Source organism: Coturnix japonica, chromosome 2 (assembly GCF_001577835.2).
Source record: "Coturnix japonica isolate 7356 chromosome 2, Coturnix japonica 2.1, whole genome shotgun sequence".
NCBI classification, from domain to species: Eukaryota; Metazoa; Chordata; class Aves; order Galliformes; family Phasianidae; genus Coturnix; species Coturnix japonica.
The window spans coordinates 7,116,480-7,139,380 of NC_029517.1; the positions used below are offsets into that span (position 1 = coordinate 7,116,480).

The 22,901-nt window shown below is 39.4% G+C and overlaps 1 protein-coding gene across 5 annotated transcripts in view; it reads left to right on the forward strand.

The window, feature by feature from the left end:
* The window catches only part of RBM33 (RNA binding motif protein 33), an 80,679-nt gene that overhangs the window by 37,854 nt on the left and 19,924 nt on the right, over nucleotides 1-22,901 (forward strand). For 4 of the 5 annotated variants that reach the window (XM_015852836.2, XM_015852834.2, XM_015852835.2 and 1 more), the window contains exons 11-15: nucleotides 7,335-7,494; nucleotides 7,938-8,269; nucleotides 9,077-9,322; nucleotides 10,090-10,380; nucleotides 15,883-16,527. In XM_015852836.2, coding sequence (XP_015708322.1) covers nucleotides 7,335-7,494; nucleotides 7,938-8,269; nucleotides 9,077-9,322; nucleotides 10,090-10,380; nucleotides 15,883-16,527 — 1,674 coding nt within the window. Of the gene's footprint in view, nucleotides 1-7,334; nucleotides 7,495-7,937; nucleotides 8,270-9,076; nucleotides 9,323-10,089; nucleotides 10,381-15,882; nucleotides 16,528-20,986; nucleotides 21,505-22,901 lie in introns of those variants that run through there. The other variant, XM_015852839.2, reaches the window with a different exon arrangement.

Sequence of the window (22,901 nt, forward strand, 5' to 3'; positions counted from 1 at the left end):
CTTGTGAGCAGAACCTGCAAGCACACGAGTAGCCCTGGATGTGTAAAGTCTTCTCATCAGAACGTTTGCAACATCAGATGTGTAGAACATCTCCAATATGCAATTTCTGTACAGAATTATAGATAAGCAATCTTGTAGCTTAACATCTACATAATCAGATCTGAAATGTCACAAACCGAAGTCAAAGTTTGCTGTAATTATGATATTTATTTTCTGTAAAGCTGTATTTGTTTTCTTTCTTTTTTGGGTTAGGGTAATCTGAAGCCTTTTAGTTGAATAGGGAAGCATCACTGCCCAGGTCAGATCTTTGAGATTCACACGTTGTTTTGAAATTAACTGCATTGTCAAGCTTGGAGTGTCATGTGGAAATTCTAAGTTTGATATCCACCATCCAACGTAATACTGGCCTCTTGAGTTTTGCTTCTAATCGTTAGTGATGTGCAGGTCACTAAAATACACGAGGTCAATAAGCTCTAATAATACTTCCATGTGATATTCCTTAGTCTCTGCATAAGTTATTAATTTTGTATGTGTTTTATGCCAATAGTTGTGAAAGCTGAAGAGGTCAAAAACCTACTATGCTTCTTGGAATTTATCTTTTCCTATTAGATAAGCTAGCTTTCAACTCAGACATATGGAAGATGATTTTTATTGTTCCAAGGTAAAATAGTTACAAAAATCTCTCTTTTTCATGAGCGAATTCATCATTGTGGCACGAATGTCTGTTGCATTCCTTTTTTTGTCCCATGTGTTCTTTCTGGGCTGTTCTACTATGTGTTGTCTTTATAAAAACAAACTGAAATTCAGAGCATTTTTGCCTCCATTTGCAACATGAGCGTGTCTGTGTTTGACATGTTAAGGGAGGTGCACCAAAACTTACTGGGGATGAATTTATTCTTCACGTACAGGGAATTTAGTTTAGTCTCCTGAACTGTTTGGGTTGGTCACAGTAAGCTAAAGAACGAGTTAACCATCCTTCTGCTTCTTTGTTCACTGTGTCCTTTGGTTTCTTGATTTTGAGTTGGCACAAGTAACAAGCGATTCATGTCTTCTCTCCTTCCTTGGATTCTACTTTGGTACCTTGTGCATTGTGATTTTCCATATAGATTTTTACGTGGAATTCCTGTTTTGAGATCACTTGTACTTCAGTGTCCCAGTGAACTTTCTTATCTCCTGGAGCTGTGCAGTGTCAAAGAGAAGCTTGTTCAAGTTACATGGCACATTTTAATATTAAAAATTAATTTGGGGTTGGTTTATAGAAGTAAATCAACCTGTTCTTTCCCAGACTGAGTTAGTATTAGGATCTGTGCTGTCCATGTACAAGATCCAGCAGTTGTTTTATTCTTAAATTTCACTGAATCATTTATTTTCTGTATACAGTGCTCTGTAAATCAAAATACTATGAAACTTTCATATAAAGAAGCACAGTTTGTATAATTATAGTGTGAGTTTCTAATTGAAGAATTTTAAAGTGTATTAAAGCACGGAGTGGGGTTTCTTACAAGAGAGGATGAAAAGTCAGTTCCTTGCACTGGAAGGTAGGCATTTTAGGAAGGCTTTTCAAAGAGGCTAGTAGCTGTTGAAATAAGAGGATTAACATCTTGTGACAGATGGCTATAGTTTTAATTGTCATAGGTTATAGTGGTCATTATTCTTTGCATTTAAACCATATAAGAAGAATTAACTGAGTGGCCCTGCTTAACTGTCAATGGGCTTCTCTTAGCTCTTTGCATTTTAAGTGAGATTAATAAATGAAAACATGTTGTAGAGGCAGGGTGTAATTTATTGAAAGATTCATGAAGTTTCAATGACATTGTTAAGGTATTTAATTAGTCTCATGGAAAAAAAAAGTGGAGTGACCCTTTTAGAGAAGCTGATAAGTCATATAATAGCTGTTAGATCCTCTTTATTCCTTGCTTTATAAGATTAACTTTGTGCTAAGCAATTTATGCTAAGTTTTCCCTTTTATTGGTAACCAAAGTTATCTGTGCTTCATGAATAGATTATTAGAGATAACATCATGTAATTAACAAGAGATGCAGAAAAGTAAAAGTACAATTTGTGTAAGAATTGTATGAGAGAGAATGTTAATTTCTTAACTAGGAAGGATATTTAAAGGGATAAAAGGAAAGCAAAATAGTGCAGTTCTTTGGAAGGATTAAAGTAACCTTATCTCATGTTCTTTCAGAAGGTAGGATTGCCTCAGTGAGAGAGTCGTGTTCAGTGAGCTATTCACAACTCTAATGAATTGTAGACAAGTTTGCATTGCATTTTTTTTTCCAGAAGTGATTGATAACATGCGAGTTAATTGAATAATGGGAGTAAAAGAAGAAATTGTGTAACATGCATGAAAAATTGTTAAAAAAATTATTGTAAATCATAGCGTGATGGGGGAGAAAGCGTGGATGGACATTTTTACTGTCAGGATAAGCTTTACAAAATTGAAGATTTAAGACAATAAAACACCTGTCAGTAGTACTTCAAAGTGTAGTTATGTTCTTTGGAGCATTTCTAGAATGTCTGTGCTTGTATCTCTTAGGAAATACCCATTTCCAGTATAGTTTTCATTGAGATCTAAGTTCTTGTATTCACAAAAAAAAAACAAACCAAAAACAAAAAACATGCATAAAACTTTTTGAAGCAAAATGAAGGGTAAACTAAATGGTAGAAATCAGCACTTGCATTCCTTGAGAAAAAGTCTGGCACAAAATTACTTTGGGAGCTTAAGAAAAATCTGCATGTTCAGTACATTGCTTTCATTGCTCAAGGATAGATGTATTTATTTTAGCTTACTCATAAGAGCATATTACAGAAAGCGTATACTAAATTACCAATAATAATGATGCTAAATCAAAAATAGTAATGCTGAATAATTAATCTGATAATGATGAGAAAGAAGGAAGCCTCTCCCAAAAAGCTGCAGTCTGTGCTCTTCTGATTCTTTCTCATGCAGATGCTCAGTAACTCAATCTTCAGAACCGCTGTCTGTAGGAATCGGAGCCAGCCCTGTGGGGTCTTGCTGGGAAGGCACATAAATATTATGTCCCTTCCCCCCAGTGTCACAGTTGGCCCCGGTTTGGGACTGGAAGTTAAATTTTACAGCCTTGACTGACTGTATGAATTTTTTTGCAGAGCTCTCTTACATTTCAGCTGAACAATTTAACTTGAAAATAGGTGGTTTTGAACAGCATGGGGGTTTTAAGTAGTTCCCAAAAATGTATTGTATGATGAGGTAATAAAGTGATATTTTGTGTGTATGTGTGTGGTAATGGTTAAAATCATTTTTTTCTAGGGAGGCTTAGTGTGTGTATTGAATAGTTGCTTGTTATTTGAAACTGTCCGCATAGCAAAACCATGAAAAATGGAGGTAACTACTGTGCATATAAAGATTTATTATGCATCTACGTTACAGTATGCTTACTTTATCAAAAATAGACCATTATGAAAACTGGCTTATGCACCTGCTCTTCATTAATTTTTTGAAGTTAAATAACTGCGTGGTCTTTTCTACAAAATACCAGCGGTCACTTGGGGATTATTCGTAGCAAATACTTGCTGAATGTAGAGTTTAGTGCTAATGGTAAAATAATCCTCTCTGAGAATTATAGTTTGACTGCTGTTCAGAAGGAAAAAAAGCACCAAAGCAATCTCAAACCTTAACCAGTAGAAAACTGCTACATCCCTTTGTGCAGTTTTTAAGACAGAATGTGGCGTAAGTTAAAGTTGAAGTTCTAATGTGAGTGTATTCCTAGAAGTTGCCGTAAAGAAATATGGAGGTATTTCAGAATCATGGATGAGTACCTCAAAACTTGGAAAAATATCCACCATCATTTGCCTGCTTTTTAAAATGTTTGTGCTTAGAAGTAATAGCTCTGATTGAAACTTAGTTTTGTGTGTAGCGTGTGAAATGATTTCATCACATCATTAAATTACTGTTGGAGCTTTCCTGAATGCTGAAAACAGAAGAGAAATCTCAGCAACGTCAAATCTGAAAACACAGACTTTTCCCCAACTGTATTACAGTGGTTTATGAGCAGAATTTTGGTTCTCCTTTTTAGAGGTACCACAAGAAATGCTGGTTTAGGAAGAAAAAAGTGGAGGTCAGACGTTTTTCACCGATGTTAGAAGGAGGCAAATCGAACTCATTTCTGTTTTTAGAAGCAAATATTGATAATTCATTTTTCTGCAAATAGCAAATGACTTTGCAATTAACTTTCTGTGATTGGCCTTTGGTTATCAGCCAGGAAATGTGATTAGTCATAATTTACTAGTTCCTTTAAAATGCCTCATACAGATGTTAAAAACTGCAAGTGATCAAATAAGCGGGTATTCCTTAATGATACTCTATTGTCTTTATAGCGTGCTGCTTTACCGTACATATGCTGGCATTTACTTCTGTAACTTCCCCACATTCAAAATTTCTTGATAGAAAACAAACCAAAAGCACTCACTGCCTCATTGCCGTTGTGCATGGATAAGTGCTGTGGCAGGGACGGGTTGTTCTTTAGTAATCAAATATGACATTTCAGCACTAATGATTGCTGACAGAGACAACTCCTGCACATTGCAGGATATAGGAAGGGTATTCATACTATTTTAAATGCAAAGTGGAGAATGAGGGTTGGCTTTAGGATTCAGAAATACTACTATTAAAAGCTTAACTAGCTTCTAAGCTTAACAGCAGTTAAGTGGGGAGGAACAAAATAAAACCAACAGCATTCTGAACTGTTAAGAAGAGGCTGATAAGGAAGAGTTAAAGTGATTTTCTTCTTGGTCTGATTTTGTTGAACTGTTTTGGAGTTTTGACCCAAACATGTGCTTTAGGATGTACTTTCTGAGGTATGATGTGAACAAAACCACAGTAAGAATGAATTCCAGTGCATCTTAATGGGATTTGCTTTTTTTCTGCAGTTGGTTAACTTTTTAAAGTCAGTAAAAGTAGATACTTCCCAATACTTCCATTCTGAGACTGAAGCTCCTTCCCAAGCATGAAAATGAGAGGGAATGGCCTGGACTAAGTGCCCAGGTAGGAGGGTCTGGGTCTGCTTTGGCCAAATGGCAGCTCCTGATGACCTACCACAATACAGGAGCAACTGGTGATGGTACAGAGCTGGAAAGCGGGATCCCAGCTGGGATTGGGAGCCAGTGATTCTGGTGAGGATGGCAGAAGATGTGTCTGAAGATCAGGTAGGATATGGAGAAAACTAATTGGAAATACTGTCTGGAAGACTGTAGAGTTTCAAAGTAAAGCACTCAGGAAATAGGAGAACTTTCTTCCCTCCTCAGGTGACACATGCTCACATGACTCTGAGCCGTAAATAAGAAGTAAGATAAAAACCACCCTATGTTGTGAGAACTCCCCTGGTGAACTGCTTTCTCCCCTGCCTCTATTGGAATGGCTGTATGAATTATGCAGCAACTAACAACTAACCAACTGTCACTTTGTTTGCTGGTGGCCTCCCTTGGGCTGTGTGGTTTGTGGGAATGCTGTATATTCCCAGTGACTATAAGAGCTGTACTTTAATATTCTTTTATCACCAAGGCTTTCAGGATGAGGGATTGCATTTAACCATAGCTTGAAAGGACCTTTGGCAGCTCCTGTGCACAGTGATGATACAGGTGTGTTTGGGAGCAAGGGGTCAGCATCCTTAAGGTTTGGCAGGTAGTTGCTGCTGTCCTCTTCAACTGGATGGAAGGGGCTGTAGAGTTGAACAGAATCGTTCAGCTAAACCTGTGTGGGGTTTGATGAGACAAATAAACGTTTCCATCCCAAATATTTCCCTCTTCTTCCAATTGCTATTGGTTGCAGACAGCCTTTGAAATTTAAAGGTCTTGGTATTTTCTGTGGGTAACTGCTATTAAGTAATGTGTATGTTATAATGACTGTTATGCTTGAGTGTAAAATGATGTCGTTTCACTAAATGAAATACCCACAGGAGACTGGCTGACTAGGAGCACTAGCAGCAGGATATAGAACCTCTAATCTCTGTGTGATAAAGAATTTACAGCTGATGGCTGTATAATGACATAAAATATGTAGTCTTACCTCCAAATAAGGTCTTAGTATTTCAGATGTCCCCACTTAGATGTTTTCAAGAAGGCCACAGATTTGATATTGGCTTTGATGCTCAATGGTACTTCAATATATATTTCTGGTCCTTGTGAATCCTGACTGTAGCTTACTTGTAGAGGAGTGTGAAGCAGCTTTGCTTTGTGCTGCTTGGGTTAACAGACTTTGGAAGTCAGGGCAAATACTGGGTTTTGCTGTGCAAGACATTTTTGAATCAAAATGCTAGTATTTTTGCAATATGAGCAGGATAGGGTGAGACTGCATATTTGTTTGGTTATGGCAGCCTGTTGGATAAATAATGATCCTTTGCTGATGACTGCAATTCGGGTTAGCAGGGAGCTTGTGCTCTGAGATCTGTTCGGAAAGGCTTATCGTCAGCAATGGCAAGTTTTAAGGTTTTAGATGAACACCAGATGGAGATAGAGCAGATGCCGCCACTAATTTCGAAATTGCATTAAGTGGAAAACAAGAACGTGCTTAGATATTATGTTCATTACTTATTTGATTTCCTCCTACATAATAAGGAAATGTTTGTGAATATAATGGTTTATGTGAGGCATAGCTCTTCTGTTATCAAAGGCTGTCAACATCCTTTGTCAACTTTTGATATAAAAGAATCGTGTATATTATTGACCTGAGTGTTCCTTCCGCAGAGTTCTCCTTTTGGATTAAGGTTCTGCTTTCTGCACTATGTGGACTCACTTAGCATTTAAAAAAATAACTTAATGGAGGAAAGATAATTTTCCAGTCTTTCTTATAATGTTTCAGATGCATTACGTAGGGACAGGCTTTTTGGTTTTTTTCTTTAAAGATTTCCTTAATTTTCCAATGTCACAATTCCCCTCCCCCACTATAAGTAAAGCTGCTTCACTTCTGTAGCTTACACTGTACCGAATGATGGCACAGAATAGCGTGGTTTAAGAAGATAAATGTCAGGAATGTCTCCTAAAGTAGACATTCAGGGTTTTTTTTGGATTAATGGAAAAGAAGGTCAATAATTGCATGGATTTCAATAAGCTGGAGAATAAATGGCATTCCTGTGGTGCTAGTGATTATTAAAACATTCTGAATTCATTTCAAAATACTGTACCGAGGTTTAATATCTCTTCTATTGTTGAAAGGATGACTCAGTAAGGGCTGCCAATTTGAAGAGATTATAGTAGGTAACTCCATAAATCAATTAGATTTTAAGAGGAGAAAACGTTATTGCAGGCAAAAGAGAGTTCTCTGAATGGTAGACTTTATCTTTTGTCTTATTTAATAGGTCCCTCCAGACTTCCAGCAGCACACACCTGGACCTGTTCCTACCAACTTCTCCCAAGCCCCACGGCTGCCAATGCAGGATCAGTGGAGAGGACCACCTCCCCCGCCACCACCTCTCCCTCCTCCCCCTCCTCAGGACAGAGACCCTTTTTTCCTAGGAGGTAAACGTTTTCATTTCAGTTAATGTACAAAACATACTTTTTGTGAAGTAAACATGCAGATGAGGAAGAACCTGGAGACCATGTTTGATGTAGCCTGCTTAGTACATGCCAAAAATGCCAGTGGTCTGATCTCTTTTCTCCTCTTTTGATGTTGTTTTCTGTCTATGTATTTAGCTACCGTTGATTTATGTATCTATCCAAATACAAAGCAAAATTAGCATTAAAGTAATTGCTGCAAATTGTTATAATTTGTTATATTTTAAACACCATACTCTCTGGAGTACGTGTACACTATAAGAACTGTTAATATTAGCTGGAATATTAGAGCATAGCAAATAAAATAGTTAGTTTGTGTGTACGTAGATTTTTGCTTTTACAAGTTTCAAAAGCATACTTGCTTCCCAAGGAGGTTTGTCATTTAATTTCTCCCCTGATACCCACAGATCCAAGATTTCCCAGCCATCACTTGTTTGAACAGCGGAGTCCCCCACCACCACCGCCTCCCCCGCTTCTTAACAGCCCGCATCCCGTCCCTACCCAGAGCCCGATGCCGTTCAGCCAACCTGGGCCAGCATTCAGCCAGCAAGGGCAGCAGCCTGTATTTCCCAGAGAGAGGCCACTGAGGCCAAACATACAGCCTCAAGGTCCGGTGGGAATTCTCCACTTCAACCAGCCAGGATCAGCAAATCCGCGGCCCTTCATTCCTCCGAGACAGCAGTTCCTACAAGCCCCAGGACAGCCCTTCCTCGCAGCTCATGCACAGCCTAACATGCAGGTACAGATCTGCAGTGGGGAGGGGTCCTAAAAGAGGTGTTTCAAGTGGCCTGGTACTGCGTTGTACCCGTGTAGCTGCATTACTCCTATGCATCAAAAACCGAGTTATTTGAGGTAACAGTTGCTGGCACTCGTGTTTCTGATAACAGTCTACACACCAGCCCTGTTTCTACAGTAAAGTTACAAAAACACTACGATTTGTTTAACACTACTGGAGGCAGAGAAGGAGTAATGTTGTTTGGTCCACCATCGTATAGCTCCTGACGTTCCTTTAGCTCCACAGAGGTAGGGAGGGGTGTCCCTGTGCCCCGATGTCCCCGTCCTACTGATGGCAGTCCCAGAGCGCCCTCTGCTGCTCAGCCCCGTGGCTCAGCAAAGAGCTAAGCCTGCTTCCCTGACAGGGAGCCGAGCTGCTTGCTTGATATTTTTGGGGCTGTGCAGTGATGCAGACAGCTCTGTTTATTTGGAGGTTTTTCTTCATGTTTTGACATAGGGAAATCTTGAGGTCTGGTGATGTTTGATTGGGGCAGGGGGAAGGAACAGTTTAAGGCATTAAAACAAGAAGGAAGGGAAGAGCAGAAAGTTTTTCATTTGCCTTTTTCAACTTATGCTGTTGGCTGTGTAAATATAGAACTTCCTTACTCAGCTTCTGTTAATCTATTTTTTCACTCGGTATGTTTTTGATTTTGCTTAGTCCATAGCTATTCTCAAAGTTTGTTGTTTTGTGGACTTGGGAGGTAGGAGCTACTTTTTTGAGAGGTTATTACTTCGGTACTAAAAGCAAATAATCTTTTTTTTTCATATGAAGGGTCCCTTGCATCCTCCATTGCAGCCTCAGCCACAGCCTCAGCCTCAGCAGCACCATCACCAGCAGCAGCAGCATCATCACCAGCAACAGCAGCAGCAACACCATCATCATCTGCAAGGCCCACCACAGCCTTTGATGCCTATGAACCAACCACAGTTCAGGCCTCACATGCAGGCCACACCACAGCAGCCAAATAACAACAGAATGCAGTGTCAGCAGCGGCAGGGTCCAATGAAGCCAAGGCATGTAAGTACCACTTACAGTGTTATCTCACTTAGTCCTGCATGGGCAATGAAACTTACCTAGTAGTGTTTTAGTCTCATATATTCCTTTTCTGATATGTCCCTTTTTCTTACTTTTTTTTCTTCCTCCTTTCTCTATCGTGGTCATTTTATAACTTAGATCCACAGTGTGTCTATCTTGTACCTTTTTTCTTTTTCATATCAGTTTCCAGTGTTTTCTTGATTTGGCTCCAATAAGAGACTATACAGATTTTCAAGAACTGTCAGTAAAGGGTTTTGGAGGATAAGTTTGCATTATGTTTAAAACTGCAGATAGTCTGTGACTGTGGGAGCCCAGTTCTCTGACACTTGCTTTGGTTTGATGACCCCTCAGCAGCACTGCAAATAAGCATTCTGGTTCATATGGTACCACTAACATCGTCTGAGTTTGCTCCAGTGCAGCATGTTGTATTGCTAGGTACGTTAGGATGACACAGCAATCTTATTGTGACTGTAGTTGAGAAGAGTGGTTTTAATTAAGAAAATAAATCACAGTGAAAAATGTTTCCAAGGAATGTTTTAAATAAGTTATTCAGTGTTGCTGGTAATTAAAAGAAAAAAGTTAATGTGCTTATTTTCATACTTTCTTCTTACATTAAAAATGCAGTGTCATTTTGAAAGGCTTATTTTTTTGTTTTTGACAAACAGTGAAGTTGTGAAAATCTGAAACAGGAAACATTTAAGTCTGACTTTAAGTAGAAACCTCAGATTTTTTTCCTTTCTGCTTTTCAGAGCACACCCTCACAAAATATTGTCAAGCGTCCAAATCAGCAACTACAGCCGACTGCTCCAAGAAACAGTAACTTGAGGGAGTTGCCCATAGCACCATCACACGCTCTGGAAGTGAGCAACAACAGGCGAACCTCTACTACTCCAGCTGCTCAGGTCAAACCCATTACCAGCACAGTGTCTGCTACCAAGACTGTAGCTGGTGGTGGGAACTCACAGGGAAGGCCTGAGATGAAAGCTAAGGCAGTTGCACCAGTGGGCCAAGCAAAACCAGAAGTAAAATCAGAACCAGAGGTAAGACTTTTTATTTTTAAAGACTCTTAAAACTTCTCTAGTCTGACTTCTGAACTGTAAGCACACCTGATGTACTACTATTTATCCAGTATTTTTTTGTTGCCACTAGAGGCCTCTCTTCTGAGTTGTACTTTTGTTAATGCAATAGCAAAAGCATTTTCTGTTGACAAAAAAAAGTATGCGAGATTGGCAAGGCAGATTTCATTCATTAGCGTTAGTGTGAGAGAATGAGTAGCATTGCATTGGTGCTGCTCTTAATACTGAGTGTCAGAAAGTGCCAGGAGAATATGATGACAACGTGCAGCCTGTATGATTTCTGAGTGTCGGGTTATTCTGAACAAAATCATGAATCATTATAGTTCATTTGCCCCTGGAACTTGTCCCAAGGTCCAAGTTTCCTTCATCAACTGTTGAAAGCTTTAACGGGGATAATATTTTCTTCCCTTTAAGCTGCTGCTGATTAGCTTTGCATCTTGTTCTTGAATTAGTTATGACCATTCCTAATTTTCACAAATGTGGCACAAAAGAAACCCATAGCTGGCAGTGTTTGACCTCCTGTGCAGGAGCTTCTCAACTGGAATAAAAAATCCTTTAATTTTGATAGTTTCTGAAAAATTTGCTGAAGTAATCTCCTTTTCCTCAATTCAGTTTCCTGGAATAGTCAAAGTCACAGAAAGTGCTGTGCCTCTTAGGAAAGTGTCTGTCTTTCAGGCTACTAGTAAAGGTGCATATTGAAGGCCGCTGAATAGGAGATAGAGGCCTCACCATGTAAAGCAAAGAGTCCTTTAGTAATTCTGTCACGTGACACTTTAAGCATTAGTTCAGAGATATCTCTGACAATATCTGGAAAGCTATCTTTGAAAACAGATTGCAGTGCCTATTTCGTGTAAGTTATATAATTCCCTGCCAAAACAAGAGGAAAGAAGTGTTTCACTTGGGAAAAAAAAGATGCAACTCCTTTAGTGTTTCATATTGACAATCATAGAATCACAAGGTTGTAAGGGACCTAAAAGATCATCTAGTCTAACAGTTCTCCCATTATCGTAGCTGCAGCAAACCACTAAACCATATCTTGGAGCTCCCCATCCAGATGCCTCTTGAGCACTGCCAAGAACAGCGACTCCACCATCTCCCTGGGCAGCCATTCCAGTGCCTGACCACACTCTTGAGAAAAAAAGTTCCTTCTTGTGCCCAGTCTAAACCTCTTCTGGTACAACTTGTGGCCATTTCCTCAGGTTCTCTTTGTTGCTTGGGAGAAGAGGCCAAGTTCCTCCTCATCACAGCCTCCCTTTGGGAAGTTGTAGAGTACAATGAGGTCTCCCCTGCGCCTCCTCTTCTCCAGGCTAAACAGTCCCAGCTCCCTGAGCTTTCTTCTATTGAGGAGCCCAAAACTGAACACAGTACTCAAAGCGCGGCCTCACCAGAGCTGAGTACAGGGAGATGATGGCCTCTCTGCTCCTGCTGGCCACACTGTTTCTTATGCAGGCCAGGATGCCGCTGGCCTTCTTGGCCACCTGGGCCCACTGTTGGCTCATGTTCAGCTGAGCATCGACCAACACCCCCAGGTCCCTTTCTTCTTCACAGTCATCCAGCCACTCAGCCCCAAGCGATAGGGCTGTATGAGGTTATTGTGGCCAGTCATAAAAGGAAAGCCTCTGCAGGTACACTCAGCAAGTATTGGAAAAATACATAAAGGTTTTCAGAGTGGACCCAAGAGAGAACTCCTGTGCTGCAAACAATGTAGTAGCAGTTGTCCTTCAGCTGTGCTACTGCAGTGATACTTATTGGTGCTATTTATCCTCATTTTTACAAACTGAGGATTGTTGCAGTAGTAACTTTCACTTTCAAGCATATAATCGTGTCTCTTACCGTCGCGTTATAGTTTATTAAATTTCTCTCATTTAGGCAGACTACAGTGTTTTCCAGCATTTTGCTGTTGTCTTATTACCTAACTTTTTTGTTGATTTTTGGCTTTCCATTAGGATGAGAAAGAGTTAAATTATGTCATCTCTTCTAGCTGTCTTACTGATAACTGAATTGGGCAGGTTATTTTGCAAGTGTCTTCAACTGGAAAATTAAGACTTTTTTTTTTCATCTCTGTCCCTGAAGAGCCAGTGGACATATTTATGAATGCCCTGTAATTCAGGAAGCACAAAAATGACAATATTGTGTGTTAAGTGTCTTCCTCATCTTCAAAACAAGGGTTTGAAACTAAAGGCTAAAAACTGTTTTAAATTTCTGAGTAGTATGCTTGTGTTCTTGTCGCTATGTGACTGGAAAATACTGACCTCAAATACCTTTGCCTGTTATTTTCCAAGATGTAAACTTGCATGTCTTCGGTCTGAAAAATCATTTTTACAATGAAATTGAGAGGTACGGGTAATGGCTGCAAGTCTAATTCTGCTCATGCTGAGGCCAGTTTAGGATGAGAGGAATTAAGGTATTTAAGTACTTTTGAGTTGAAGAGAAGGACAAAGAACATGCAGAAAGGTGACTTAAAGCTTTCCTAGTAGAAACTAGATATTGGAGGTCAGAACAGGAGAGAAGCTGGTAGAGCACAATCAGAAGTGTGCTGATATTACAGCTTATATTGCAGTTAATGTCCCTGATGTAGACTTTGGAGTTGGGTGTTTATTTGTTGGGTCTTATATCAGTAGTTGTTTTTTTGTTTTGTTTTTGATAAACTCTGAGTATGGAAAACAGTTGCTGCATTGAATTATTAAGCAGATGTGTCTAAATAATGTGGGGTTTTTTTGTTTTTGTTTTTTTTTTTAATATTAACTACCTGAAAAATAGCACATGTACAAATTGGATCTTTTTATCCTATTTGAATAGATTTAACTTGCAGATTTTAATAATGGTGCCTTCTGTCTTGTTCTTCGAAGATTACCATTGTCAGTCTTTTTCCAGTTAGAAGGACTAGAACTTAAATTACAGCAGGGAGTGTAATTGTGTATTTTAGTGTGTGTCTTTTCTGTCTTTTGCTCAGCAGGGCTAGTCTGAGCCCTCCTGGAGAATTCAGGACTTCTGCATCTCTTACTGCTGTTGCTGAGTTAGGCGAAGAAAGGCTGCCTGTAACATTTTCTATTGGCACTTTCCATTAAAACCTCTGTACATTTAAGGCAGAAGAAAAGCCTCATAGCTAAGGTTTGGTCTTCCCTCCAAACCACCAATGTACTGTGCTCAAGAACACAAGGTCTACTTAGCAGTTCCCTCAGCGTTTTGTTTTTGTTTCTCTCACTTTGTGCTCTTCTTTCCTTTGCTTTATACATAAAAGGAGAAGCCAGAAACAAAACACAGCTTCTTCATGTGGAGATTTCTACAGAAAAATGGTGAGGCATCTATAGAGTTTATCTGGGAAGAAGCTGCTCTGAGGTTTTCTGTTTCTTCACCCGCAGATTACCTTGCTCTTGGCAGCAAGCTTCCATATGCAGCACAAGCTGCGAACTTCACAGCATCTTTGAAAGATTTCTATTTCTTTTGTCAGAATGGTTTGTTTGTTTGGGCAATGCTGCTGCTTAAGGAGGAATGTGCTGGGGTGAAAATCATTAACAACAGTCATGAGGTACTGTTTCCTTCTTGATCCAATACGCTGTCTTGCTAGTTCCATCTAGTGAAGCTCCTTAAAATGTAGAAGAGATGCTGTTAAAGCTGAGGGGTGCCAAGGGTTCAACTATCGTCCATTTCCATCCTGGTGAGGACTTAGCTTTCATTTCTGAAACTGTGCAGTTGGGTCATTCCAGAGCTAGTTCCAATTAGACCTGACTCCTAAGGCAAATATTTTGTTAATGATCTCAGAATCTTTGTATTGTTTGGTCTTCCCCTAGCTGCAAGGGTACTTTACTAAGAACCTAAGTTGTTGTAGTGATGGGTCAGTTATCACCATAGTCTCAGTCTGAAAAGTACAGAGGAAGATCAGAACCTTTTGTTCTATGAAGCATTGTCCTAAAAAGTTTTAGGTTTGCTCTTGAAACCATGGCTCACATTTTAACAAACAAACAAACAAACAAACAAATGAGTTTTGGTGAAGTCGTCTTTTAGCCATTGTTTGGTCTAGACTTTTAGCTTGAGACATGCTGCTCTTTCTTAGTCACTATGGGAATAATCCGTGTCAATAGATGCTCAGGGAAGAAGCAGTTCTGTCTGCAGGAGATAAATGTACATCTGGGTTCTATGAGCACAAGCTCTACTGGGCTTTCGTATTTCTTAACCAACATTATGTATCTGTCCTGCTGTTTTTCCTTTGCACTGAGGGGGGATTCTGGGATGTACCAGAATAAAAACCACTTGGAACAACAAAATCTCTCATTGCTCACTGGAGTTGTGTATGTGCTTTAAAAAAGCAACAAAAAAAAAGCATTTGTGTTGACCTGGTATTGCACCCTCAATAGCGCAAGGTGAATAACTTCCGCAGATTCAGTCTTTCAGAGATGTTCTAATGCTGTTTATGCTGTAGCTTACCAGAATGAAAAGCATTGTTTCCCTGAGAGCATGTTTTTACTAGAGGTGATTTAATGTATCAATTGGATTAAATGGTAGGGTTTTGTGTTTGTTAACATTTGTAAGCAGCCTCTACAAGTCTCTAAGTACAGAGTGTTGAAAATAGAAAATGTGTATTTAAAAAGTGTGCTTTGTAGTTTTAAAAGAAAGCACATGGTAGTATCATAAGAGCATCTTCATTTCCAGTGTGACAGGGATTTGCATTTCCTTGACTCTTGTCCATTTCTTACAGCATTTCATAAGAATCCATTCTGCCAAAGTTGAGACATCTATAGGAAGGTTACTTGGTGGTGTATAAGACTTTCAGAAGGGCGTAGGGGTGGAATATTAAAGGCGTTCTCTAAATACCATTAATATTCCAGCACTGCATTTGGCAACATTTTGATTCTGAAGAGAGTGCATGAGTTCAAGGTCAGAGAGATTGACTTGTGCTGTTCATTATAACCAATTATTGTGTGACAAATGAGTTTGAGATCAGGCTGAAAATTCTGTGAGAAAAATCAATAGTTCTAATCAGGGCCTTTCAGGTCATTTACCACCCTACCTTTTGTTACTTTGTCAGAAAAGAGCAAGATAAAACCTGTGTGACAGTGGGTTGCCTTCGTATTGTTACTTTCCATTTGAAACATATTTTGATATCTTGAATTATATTAATTTAGTTTTAATTGCTTTTAGAAAGTTCTAAATGAGTTCCAATTTGTAAGACTTAATTTTTTTTACTATTCTGATAAGATTTCTTAACTGGTATTATAAGCTCCATTTATTTTATTTCTTTTTCCTCTTTAGGAAGTATATCTAAGTCTTAAACCTGATTCAAACTGTTTGTGTCTAGTGAATAACAAATAAACCATACTGGCAGATATGTTCTACTAATAACCTTAACTCAGTGTCAGCGATAATTTCAGAAGCTCTTCAGCTTCTAAAACAATATTTGAGCGCTATTTTGACCAAGCAAGGCTTATGCTGAGAATTTTCTAACTTAATTTGCATTTCCCTTTGTAGTATCCAGATGAAGATGAAGAGACTAGATTGTACCGTTTGAAGATAGAAGAGCAGAAACGTCTAAGAGAAGAAATTCTGAAACAAAAGGAGTTGAGACGGCAGCAGCAGGCTGGTGCTAGAAAGAGGGAATTGCTAGAAAGGCTTGCACAGCAGCAACAGCAGCAACAGCAGCCTTCTATGCAGCAATCCTACATGCAACAGGACGATGATTCTTCTGAGTTCCCTGCCAACGGCAATCCTTACATACCCCACTCTGGCTTACAGACCAGGCAAAATGTGAAAAACAGACTTCTTGTTAAAAAGCAAGATATGGTAGTTCCAAATGTTCAGCCCAAACATACAGACTACTCACAGGTTGGGGCTAATATGCCATATCAAGGACAGCAAATGAAACCAGTGAAACAGCTGAGGCAGACCAGAACAGTATCTCCCAGTCAGCCTCAGGCATCGCAGAAAGTATTACAGACAAAACCTGCTGCAGCGCCGCTGCCCACCACACAGACTGCTAGAGTGGCTTCCGTACAAGCAAGGCCACAGGAAATGAAACCTGGCGTGAAAAGAACTGTCATGCAGCGGACAAACAGTGGTAGTGGAGATGTGCCCCATGTCGGCAGCAAAGTCAGGGTGATTAAGTTGTCAGGAGGGGTAAGTTTCCAAGGCTTATCATGTGTGTGTGTGCTGTCATGGTTTGTTTCTGTGTGTTTCATTCTGTGTAAGTCCAGAATAAAAAATAGGCCTAAGATGAAGGGGGAAGTAGCAGATTTATCAGACTTTATAATCCATATTTTAGATGTTCAGAATTGTAAGTTACTAGCACTTACTCAGAAGTGTATGTTTGCCATAATGCTTCACCATCAAACAGTTATCATTGATACCACCTTTTTGGAAATAATACTCCATTCTTTTAAGTTCTTTATAACTTGAGTCTACGAGACTCCTCAACTTAGCTCGTTTAGCTTAAGGTTGGTAGGTCTGAGCATGGCTCAGAAAAGGACTTATATGGCTGTTTTGAAGGTGCAGTTAAAGGGCTAGGCTCTGTTCATTCAATAGTTGAAGCCACATAATTTAGTTGTGTGCAAGCACTGGCAGTAACATGGCTTCTGTACTCAAAGGGAGATTGTTTTTATTTCCTAGGGAAGCATGTTATGACTCAAATTCAAGCAGCGTGTTGGAGGGGGATGTTTCATGCTAGAGGCTGGGTTTAAAACATTACCGTTTCACTTCTGCATCTAAATTAGGTTTCCTTATCTTTTGATGAGGGGTCTGTTGTTTGTAGAGTGTCCCTTGAGCGCCAGTGTTGTGGATGACTCTCAGTGCCGGCCTTGATGGCAGTGTGCATAGTGAAGGTCTGGGGGATTGGATAGAAAGTTCATAGACGGGAATTCTTCTGTCTTAACAAAGAGACAAGTTAATTTGTTAGAGCTCTGGAGAAACTGAGATGAAGGGATGTGTTTGCCAGTGTTCAATATGCCCTTGGTTTTTACGCTGAGGAGGGCATGATGTATTTAATGCTGTGATACAATGAAGGAGTTTGGGCAGATTTTTGTTGTTCTTGGTTTTTTTGGGTGTTCTTGTGTTGTTCTTTTTTATGGTGGTTTTTTGTTTTTTTCTTTTTTTAAGATGAATGCTTCTTAAATTATGTAGAGTGTTAACTAGAGGAACATGCAGAACTGCTGTGTAATGAAGTGAATGTCCTGCGTTAACAGGCTTGATAAAGCCTTGGAGGCTATGCTTTAGTTCATAGAAATGTGGAGGAAATCAGATGCTAAAACCTTAGCTAGTTTTTATAGCTCATAAAAGCTAAATATGCTTAATACCTTGAATTGCATAATAATATGTTCTTTCAAAACATGAACACAAAGGACATTGTTGACTAAATAGAGCTGACAACAACCTGACTTAAAGGTTGTCTGATTCCTCAGACATGGTAACTTAAGTACAGGAGTAAGTACCAGAGGTTGAAAGAAATTGTTTCTGTTGGGCAAAGAAATAATTATATATAGATATGTCTGCAGGAATCCCAGTGGTCTACAAGAGGTATGACAGGTTTGTTATTCATTAATAATTGAATAAAGCAATCATGCACAACTTCTTTTATTATGTGGTGGAACAAAACAATGCCAGTCACCACTGCATACAGCTCTTCATAACAAAAGGTAATCAGTGCCCAAACTTTCAGCTGTAATGAAATAATTTTTTATCATAATGCTGTGTTTTAGGAAACTTTAGATGATTTGTTTCAGATAAGTCTCTTGGTAAGCAAGAGCAGTTACCTTCATTAAATGCATATGTAGCTTCTCTTTCATCATACACTCGAGCACATTTGTTCTGTCCTTAACTTTGAGATACTGAGGTTTTACCAAAGTAAAGCAGTTTCTTCATATGTTGCTTTCCCTTTTTTTTTTTTTTTCCATATAGTCATGGAAAATTTCATTTTCCTTCCCACTGTGGAAGAACAAGAGCAGGCATTGCAATTAGCTGCCTAACATTGATCAAGATGGTTGATTAATTTTTAATCTTTTGGTGACAAGCTGAATCTATATAACTTTGTTTCTTTGACCACACAAGGAAAAAGAAAAGAAGAGCAGTGTGGGGGAGCAATCTTGTCTCTTTTAAGAGGATTTCAAAGAATTTAATGCTGTTTGGACTCCGAGTACCATATAGATCACATCGCATTTAGATTCCCTTTTAGCCCTGCCACCTTTTTAATTTATTTTCACACCTTTTGCATCAACCATAGATGTACAGCAGAAGCCAAATCTCCTTCTCCCTTGTCATCCTCCTTAGCATTTATTTGTGCTTCATGTAGTTCCCTACCTTTGGCCAAGGAGGTCTTTGATGGCTCTGATCTATAGGCATTGCCTTCTGCAGTTGAGCAGCCCTGCTGTTGCTCTCAAGTCACTTGTACCCTTTTTCCTTTCTAGAGCTCTTTTGTGCAGTGATGTTTTTAAGACCCACATACCGGTGAGATGCTTGCCATTAGACACAATGCAGGTTCCTTTTTGAAGCTCTTGATTCATGTTGGTAAAGACTTGGAAGGTGCCTTCTCTATCAGCCTGCCAGCCACAGTGCAGCATGGTAGTAGAGCTGTCAGCTGAAGAGCCGATTCCTTTGAGGCCAGCCCCATTACAAACTTAGCTAGTCCAAATTAACCTAAAACAGAAGGTGGTGGCAAGGACTGTTCCCCTGCATTCAGCAGGGCCACATGTAGAACAGGATCAAATGGTTGTGTGCTACTGGTGACTTTTTTATGTAACATTTAAAGAGATGTATTTAATATATCGGTGAGATTTATGGTGTATGAAATGTCAGAAAAGAAAGGTTCATTTCTTGAGGGCAATATCTTTCACAATCTAAGCTTCTAACTGTATTTATCTGTATCGCTGGGTGTTGCCGTACTATTGAGCACCTCTGACCTTTCAGATAAAGGTAATCCGTGTTATTTAAGAAGGTAAAATAGCCTTTCATCTGTTTCTACAATATTCTCTCTTGAGAGGTTTTTACTTCTTAAGTATTTTAACAGAACGGTAAGAATTACTAATTAAATTCCAAGAAATAATTTGTTCGGTTTATCTGATGTAGAAGCAGTCTTCATTTATGTCTTATTATTCTGGAGAAAAGAGAAGTAGAAAATATTCAGTATATTCTGTGTATCAGAGTGAGTTTGCGTATCAAGATGACTCAGGTGTTTTGCTTTAATTATTTATTAACAACTTGCATTTTGTCCATTAAAAACACTGTTATGTCTGTCCCTTTCCAATACACCTGTAATTTATGCAGGTATTTATGCAGTACAGTAAATAGTTTTCCATTAAAATATGATGCTCTTGGAAAAATGTAATAGTGGCAAATCTTCAGAAGATTAATACTTTGGGTTGGGTATATTGTTGTTTTTTTTTCTTATTAGAGGCCCAAGAAGACTCTTGTCTTCATAGTCATCCTTTCCAGAAATAGGAGTCCAGCATATTTGCTGAGTATTTGTGTTCCTTTGTGAACCTAATGAATTGCATGAGGTTTGAGAAGGCCAAGTGCAAAGTGTTGTGCTTGGGGCAGTCTGGGGTGTATATTCAGACTGGGAGAGGAAGTCATTGAGGGCAGCCTTATGGAGAAGAGCTTGGTCATCCCAGTGGACGAGAAGTTGGACATGACCCAGCAGTGCACTCTTGTATCCCGGGATGCCAACAGTATGTTTATAACAGTGTTTATAAGGAGCTTATACACAGGAGGGAAACCAACTTTTTACATGGGTTGGTAGAGACAGGACAAGGGGGAATTTTTTTTTAACTAAAAGAGAGGAAGTTTAGAGGTTGGGGAGCTTCTTAACTTGAGGTAGTGTTGAGGCACGGGCAAAGGCTGCCCAGAGAGGTTCTCAAGGCTGGGTTAGGTGGGGCCCTGGGCAGCCTGAGCTGGTGTCTGATTTAGTGGTTGCTAACCCTGTCCGTGGCAGGGGGCTTGGAGCTAGGTTATCACTGAGATCCCTTCCAACTCAAGTCGTTCTGTAATTCATACTAGCATATTTTACTAAGAATTATTCGTATTAGCATATTTTACTTAGAAAAAGGCTAAGATATGCTTGGCTTGGAAAGGGGGCCTGAAATCAGTCATAAAGATCTGCTTAGGAACGAACAAGTGAGCTGGTTGTTTATCAGGAAGCTGTGCCCACATAAACCAGTTAGAGAAAAACAGCAGCAAAAGGACCAAGTAAATAGTTTGTTCTGCATTGAGGGGGGATGAACTGTAGAGTGTTCCTGACAGATTTCTTTAGCCTTTTGCCCAAGGTCTCATGAAGTGTTTTTGAGCAATCATGTCCTTTGATAGGTCACGTTTCTCTAGCACTTATGCTTCCTATAGTGATTTCCTTTGGGCTCTACAACCAGCGAGTCAGTAAATAGTTCTAGTACGTAGCACAACTGCATTCTTTAAGTCGGTACATTATAAACACCTTTTATTCCTGGAAGAACAGGTTTGTACCTTGATTTTATGAATTGAGTGCTGAACGTATTCTTTTCGTTTAGTTGGAGGTTCTGTGGGAAATCGTAATAAAATCTTAAAATGCCTGTATCTTTCATTCATCTTATATTGTTGTTGGGTGTATTTTCTCTAGCCAGAAAATGATCTGCCATGCACAAAGTGATAAATGTCTGTACCAAAGGCCTGAAAATGCTGATTTCTTACGCTGCACCAAGAATGCACCAATCTTTGTGGAAAGCTGCACAATGAGCTTTTTTTTATATGTGTAAACTGCATAAAAATCTCAGTGCTCCCCATTGGATTAAATGCAATCTCTTATTAGCGATCTTAATTTCTGAAAACCTGAGATTCTTCATCTGAAAAGCTCGAAGAAAGGATTGGCAAGATTTCTGTGAGAAGTCTGTCACAAAATTGCCCTCGGATTGTAAAAAGAAAATCAGAATGGAAGAGAAACTGCTTCATTCTTACGTGAAGTAACTGAGAAGGGAAAGTGATGAATGTGGAGTTCTGAATATGGAAAAAGACACTGATTTAAATGAATTTTGTTTGATAATGTAACCATATGGACCAACTTCGCTTGAATGTTTGTATTTGTTTTTGCTTGCATGTGTATGTTCAAGTTGAATTAAAATCATTTTGACTTGAAATCTCTATAGCGCCTTTCATCTAAATTTGTTAGGACAGATAAAACATCAGGATCTCTGCGAGCCACAAGATAGCACTCTAGAAATACTGCACAAATGGATGTGGATTGCTTATTTGGGAGGGAGGGGAGAAGGGAGAAGGAAGGAGAAGTAGTGGGACCATGGGAGTGTTCAAGAACTGTTTGGATGTTATGTTGAGGGATATGATTTAACTGGGAAGTATTGGTGATGGTTGGACCAGATGATCTTCTAGGTCTTTTCCAACCTTGATAATTCTGTGATTCTGTAAATTAGGGAGCCCTGTGATATTTCAGTTATGAAAAAGACGTATTATTGTGGAATATTTCTAAGTAATCAAACTGTCCTCCCAGATATCCAGTGAGGATTGTCCACATAGAAACAGAATACGTCATGACTTTGGAGCTGTTCATTATAGAAGTGAGGTGGGCTGTCCTGTGTTGTTGTGGATGTTAGTTACTGGGGAAATGAGGGCATTTGAGGGCACCCGTAGCAACTTGAGGGACTTAGACTCGCAGCCAGGCTGGGTGCAGGCAGTACTTTTTATAGGTTTTTAATAAGATCCTTGAAAGGGAGAATTCTAACTATGCTGAGTTTACTATTGCTGTGGATATCTTGAAGCCAAAATGTAATAACATATTTCCTATTGTAAAGTGGAGAACAAGTTTCTCTTTTTCCTCGGGAGACTTTCAAATTGTATGTTGAAGAGCTGTATCCTCCTGAACACCCAGAAAGCAAGGCATTTGGTATTGCTTGTCACTTTAAGTCTCAAAGGAGAGTTTTTCTGCTGTTACTAGTGACTGTAGTGGCTGGAGATATGGAGGTAATATAGTTTGTCTCTGCCGAGGCTGTGCAAGAAGCATAGGGCAGTGTGTGGGAAGGATTCAAGTTGCCTTTAGTTTTAAGCTTCAAGGATTGCAAGCTGGAGGAACTAGAAATGAGGGAAGCTCCCATTGCAGTGTGACACCTTGTGTCCAGCTGGAAAGGGCTCTTTCAGGAGCTCTGGGTTATTGAGGTTTTAAAACAGAAGTGTTTTCTGTTGGTGATGGCTCTGCGTGACCAGCTTTACTATAAAGTATCCTGGATGTGGTGCCATCAGCTGAATTGGGACGTGTGAAATCTTAGTTTTTGTTATCACAGCATCATATATTTCACATAACAAACTGGTGGATCCTTGTGCTAGAAGGACATGTAGTCATGATGGAGCACCTGATCAGCTGTGTTTAGGTGCTGGTGAAACCAGTGTAACACAGCTGGGGTTTTCTGATACCTTTTGAGCAGTTCTCCATACCTTAGTACATGAGGACATATGCCTCAGTACATGCGGAGATACTTAAAGGTAAGAAGTCTGTTAGTACACGGGGTTAAGTGGAATTAGGCCTTGGA